Here is a 5973-nt window from a genome sequence, read left to right as displayed (position 1 = left end):
TGTTACAATGATTATTGTAAAATGGGCTAACTAATATGTACCCTTGTGATCCAATTAGTTTCAACTATATGAAAATCAGAGGAGAGGCTTCTTACTATTATGCTGAAATAAAATAATTTGTAAAGGACTTTTGTATGCTTACTGGCTGTGTTGACTTCATTTTGCGTTAAGTAAAAACGTAGAGACAGCCCGAACATGATAAAAAGATTTGTTTGTGTGAAATTATGTTTTACATTGAGTAATCATGCAACCAGCTAGGCTCATGTTCTGATTTATTTTTTTAAGTAGTACAAACGCATCCCTTTCACTTTGACTTTACACATCAGTCCTTACCCAGAATTCCCATGATTACCCATTTGATGGATGAAAAGTATAATTTCCTTTCACATTAGGATATTTTTGGACTCCTGCAACGCAGAGAGGGGTAAGGATGGATGAATGGGCCCCATCCATATTTAAGGATGTTAGGACAAGCCGTGATGCTCAGTGATTGTTAGAAGATACCAAGGCTGGATTACCTAAGAGGGAAAATAACCCAGAGCCTGCGGAGCCCCATAAGCCAGCATGTGAATTGGTTATTTGAGTTATACAAGTTTGAGGTGCCCTGCGTCTTAAGTTTGGTCACATATTAAGATAATTTGTATTTAATAAGATAACCACCAACAAACAAATTAAGTATCATTCGTGTACACACTGCTGACCCATGACTGCGTTGCCATTCACCAGAGCAGAGCAACCGTATCATCAAATTTGGTGATGACACCACAGTCGTGGGGCTCACCACCAACAAGATATGGTGAGATTTAGTGCAGAGACAACAACCTCTCTGAATGTTGACAAGACAAAGGAGATGATTGTCGACTTCAGTAGGGCTGGAGCATCTCTCTCCCCCTTACAGGTCGATGGTAAGACTGGCAAGACAGTATTTTAAGTTCTTGGGGGTCAACATCACAGCCAGAACACCACTTCCTTAGTGAAGAACGCCTGCACTTCATAAGAAGGCTAAAGAGAGTTGGTCTGTGCACATCCATCCTCTACAGATGTAGGCCTACCATTAAGTCCATACTGACCTGCAGCATCACTGTTTGGGATGGAAACTGTTCAGCTGCAGACAGGAAGGCCCTGCAGCGGGTTGTGCAGACAACCCAGCACATCATCACTGGGACAAGTTTCCTGCCATAAAGAACATTTACACAGAAAGGTGTAAAAGAAAAGCCTGCAGCATCATGAAGGACTCCTCTCAACCCTTTCCATGTCTATTTGACCTGCTGCCTTGCCTGCTCCTATGGTTCTCTGCTTTTTTTTATCGCTGGTTTTATGGTACATTGTCTTATGCTTGTTTTTATTGTTTTTTTTTTGTTTCAATTCCCTGTTTTTGTGTGTTGCACTAATGGCCCAGAGGCAGTATATTTCGAGGCTGCTGCCGATGAATACTGAGGAGAGTATTTAAACATTTTTTGTCTTTCTTTTGTTCATTACATGTGTAATTGTTTTTTTTTTTTTTAAATTAGTTTTAGGAAGAGAGTGAGCTTGTTGATTGACTTATACGTTGGAAACAGGATTTGACATAAAGGTTCATGCTTTATTTATTTTTGGGGGGGCATTTTGTGCCTTTATTTTGATAGGACAGCTGAAGACATGAAAGGGGAGAGAGAGGTTCATGCTTGACCTTGGAAACACCTATCAGTGTCACTGTTACATCTCACCTGCTGAACCTAACAGCACTGATGGTGCTGAAGCATCAGGCCCAGTGGTGTAGTCCAGGGTATACGCTGGTATACGGCGTATACCTACTTATTTTTCAGTCAGCATTGCGTATACCCACTTCTAAATCCCCCCTGATGCGCACCATTCAGTAATATCTGTGAGCCAGATTGCCCATTTTTTCCTCAAGGATAGTGAAGCCATGACCCACCCTCCTCTGCCTCTAATTGGCTGGTACTCGCTGCTTTCACTGATTAGATTGGTTAACTTTAGGCATGAGGACTGATGAGCCAATCAGAGGCAGAGTAGGGCGGGTCATGCCGAGGAAAATATCGCTAATACCTCAGGTGCCAGTGAAAAAAAACAAAAAAAAACTCAGGTGCCGGTGCCACTTGACTACGATAACGGCAGCAGACCAAACAACAGCTGAAGAAATAACACAAGCGGCGGTGTGCCACCCCAGTTGATGGAAGACATAATTCTGAGGTAAGTTTTAAGGTGGTTTCCAAATGAATCATTATTTTAAACTACTGGCAAATTGCCAGTGGCAATATGACTGCACATTTAGAGGAGAAGAGATAACACCATGTTTGCCTCATGATAAATACATTTTACATTCATCCAGGCTGCTTGTGTGACCAGTAGTAACTACAAACTGCTCCTAATCAAGTCATGATCATTTTATAATAGTGAGCAAGTAGAAATGACAGATTTTTGGGTAAACTAAATCATAGTCTTACATGTCACTGTTTCTAAAACAGGGCTTTTTTCTGGACTACTTTAAAAAAAAAAAAAAAAAAAAAAAGGTGAAAACTGAGAGTATACCCACTTCTCCAGGGACCACTACACCACTGATCAGGCCCATATACGTGAGCACCAGAGCCTTGGGTGGAACTGCCATGGGTGCAGACATTTGTGGTAGTAGCAAATACTTTAATAGAACTTTGAGGGCTGAAGTGGAGAAGAAAAACACTTAGGTTAGCTTAGCTAACCTAACCTTAGCTTGAAACAATTAAAGCGCCTCAAGATGAGAAAGAGATTCAAATATAAGATCATGCAGAGAATGCATGAAGAGGAGCGAGCGATCGCCACAAGATGGGCCCTTGATAGTAAAGGAAAATCCACTTTGCTTTCTTTTTGGGGGTCTGAAATAATATGAAAAAACAAAGGCTGACAGAAAGTAACAGAAAAAAAAACAAAAAACGAGTTGGTACAGGAATTGGTGAAATGAAATGGCATCTTGGACCATGGGCATCCCAAGCTTGTAGATTGGCAAAGAGGCAAGTCATCTAAGGAAAGTGCACAGATCTAGAAGGGTTTCCTTTATCTGTGGAAGGTGCTGCTGTACATACATTACATTTGTGCATTTCTTGCGCTAATGTCACACCAGAGGGGTCCATGAGTGAGTCTGCATCTGCTCCGGTCAGCGCAATTTAGTGCCATGTTCTTGGCTCAGGTGTGTCTGGGCAAAAAAAAAAAGATATCCTTTTGAGTCGCTGTAATGACACAAGTGTTGCTGTAGAGGGCGGCAACCGCTTTGAATGCAGTCAGATGACGAATTCGCAGGAAGGCGCAGAGGAAGAAATGACCTGTCTGTGGGTCTAGTCCTCGTCCTAGTCCTCCTATCTATAAGCAAAGCTTCCAGCACAGTTGGCAATGTCTAAACTTTAGGGAACCTGTTATAACGTATCGTTGATGCTACGTTTTTATCTGACAAACCGGCACTCGTTTAATACGCTTAAATTCAAAAATGTTAGATGCCAATGCATCTGCAAATGACACGGATACGCTCGCTTGTGGAGATGGGGAGAAGGAACTGCCTTTGTGTGAATCAAAGGAGCAGGGTTTTAAACTGGTACCGGAGGTCAACATGACCCCCTCCTCCAGGTTTCTGCAGGTTGAACTGGAGCTGAACGCACACCTCCGTCGGCTCACCTTCAGCGAGCCTGTCAGGTACATTTACAACCCGCTGGAGTACGCCTGGGACACCCACCGCTGCTACGTAGAGAAGTACTGTCAGAGCGGACAAAGGATCCTGTTTTTAGGGATGAATCCGGGACCTTTCGGCATGGCACAGACCGGGGTGAGCACAGCATATAGATACATTTTCATTCTGTTATTCAGCATGTCAGATCAGCACAGGGCATGGATAATATACTGTAGTAATGCACGATGGTCTGATTGCGGAAGCTAACCAAAACAACAACAACAACAACAACAACAACAACAAGCTTTTTTTCAACTGGAGCAGCCAAACAACAGTGATATTAGCCTACTCTGAATTAGGCATTTGCAATGTAAGGGTGTAGTACCACCTAGGCAAAGCAGGCAGCTTCTCTGGGACCCCAGACCACTAGGGGCCCGTAAGCCCCATATTCAATGTGTGTCAGTTGGTTTGCGATCTGATTTATTTCAACTTTGTTTGGAAATATTCCCTTTTGACTGAAAGTAAGTGCCTTAATTCAGATGGATCCTGTATTCTATGTTTTGACTACCTATCCTGTGGAGGGATTGTGCATTTAAATTAAAATACCTCATGTCCTTACATTAATTTGCGTGCCATCACTTATACACCTAGTTTGAGCTATATTTTCCCAGTTTTCCTTAACCAGATTTTGGTGTGCTAGTTACCTATAACAAACATTTTTGACTTCTTTCAATCAATGTCATTTACTCCAGTAACTGTTGTGTCTGCAATGTGTTGAAAAAATGATGTACTTTGTTTGGCACAGGTCCCCTTTGGTGAAGTAAGGTCTGTTGTTGATTGGCTGAAGATCACAGGGGAGGTCGGTCATCCTCAGGACGAGCATCCTAAGCGGCGGATCACAGGACTTGCCTGCACTCAGAAGGAAGTGAGTGGCGCACGTTTCTGGGGCTTCTTCAGGAAGTTGTGTGGTGAACCAGAACTGTTCTTCCAGCACTGCTTTGTGCACAATCTATGCCCGCTCATTTTCATAGGTGCCAGTGGGAAGAATTTAACCCCCCCTGAGCTGCCTGCAGGTGAACGGGAGGCCCTCTTGGCCCTGTGTGACGTTGCACTGTGCCAGGCGGTGGAAGCATTGGGCATCTCCATGGTGATCGGAGTTGGAAGGGTGGCAGAGCAGCGGGCGCGGCGAGCTCTATCAGCAGCAGGTGTCAACGTGCGTGTCGAGGGCATCATGCATCCGTCACCCAGAAACCCACTAGCCAATAAGGGCTGGGAGGTAGTAGCCAATGCCAAGCTGGCAGAACTTGGTGTCTTGTCATTGCTGAACAACATGTGAGCTATTCAACCTTCTCTGACACGTGCCTTAAGTTATCAGTAGCAGCATGGATTGCGCTCACTCTGACAATGGACCATGGTGTGAGGAGTTTGAGTAAGAGACTACGTAGCATTCCAATACCCATACTTGCATACTATTTAGTAAGCCAGGAAAAGATTTAGTATGTCCCAAATAGTATGTCAAATGCAGTATGCTAAAAATACCAGGATGTCATACTGCATCCGGTCGGATTTTGCAATATGCAAACCAGCATGCTTTTCTGGCTATTCTGACCCACAGTCCTTTGTGCAGCATATATGAGCAAGAGGGTCAACGATTAATGTTATGAAGAAGTGCTATGTTCCAATTGAATGCTAACAGCATGTAACACTACATACTTTGTAAGGGCAGCTGCAGTACATACTAAAGTAAAAAAAGTATGCAATTTGGAATTCAGCTTTAGTATTTGTAAACACATCTGTTCAGCAACTGCACATTTTCTTCTTCTGTAAAGATCTGTCTGTCTGTTCATTTCAAGATGGCTTTTCTTTACAGATCAGTGCATGTGGAGCACGGCACTAGGCTGTGCACCATTCATTGTAAAAAAAACAAACAAAAAAAACAAAAAAAAACTAAACACTAATGTTACTATAAGGTGCTCTGGATATACTTGTATGTTTATAGCTCAGGGTGTTTCAACTTTAAATTCAGCCTAACCGCAGGCATTACCGCCTGTCCCAATATGTATTAGCGAATGATGATGCATATTGGGACACCCAATGAACACTTAACATGACAATGAAAATAGATTACAAAATGCAGTACTGCGAATGCACATACTAGACTTTTTTATTTATCTTCAAAAGGTATTAATTTACCAAATTGAACAATTGTCATTTTTACTTTTCTTCATACATTTTAAAAACAAGGCATTTTACCTACCTACCTATGTTTCCAGAAATAAATCCATAAAGGTGCAGTCCATACTTTACCGTCCTACTGTAGCTTTTGCAGTTCATAAATATTC

At 42.5% G+C, this 5973-nt stretch overlaps 1 protein-coding gene across 1 annotated transcript; it reads left to right on the top strand.

Moving 5' to 3' along the window:
• Nucleotides 1-3004: 3004 nt before the first annotated feature.
• Nucleotides 3005-5852, top strand: smug1 (single-strand-selective monofunctional uracil-DNA glycosylase 1). The gene is made up of 2 exons (XM_031321740.2): nucleotides 3005-3787; nucleotides 4437-5852. The coding sequence occupies exons 1-2, from the start codon at nucleotides 3455-3457 to the stop codon at nucleotides 4965-4967; spliced, it is 864 nt and encodes a 287-aa protein (XP_031177600.1). The 5' UTR covers nucleotides 3005-3454; the 3' UTR covers nucleotides 4968-5852.
• The last annotated feature ends 121 nt before the right edge of the window (nucleotides 5853-5973 follow it).

Source organism: Sander lucioperca, chromosome 6, assembly GCF_008315115.2.
Source record: "Sander lucioperca isolate FBNREF2018 chromosome 6, SLUC_FBN_1.2, whole genome shotgun sequence".
In the NCBI taxonomy this organism is placed as follows: domain Eukaryota; kingdom Metazoa; phylum Chordata; class Actinopteri; order Perciformes; family Percidae; genus Sander; species Sander lucioperca.
This window is presented reverse-complemented; position numbering and strand designations above follow the sequence as displayed.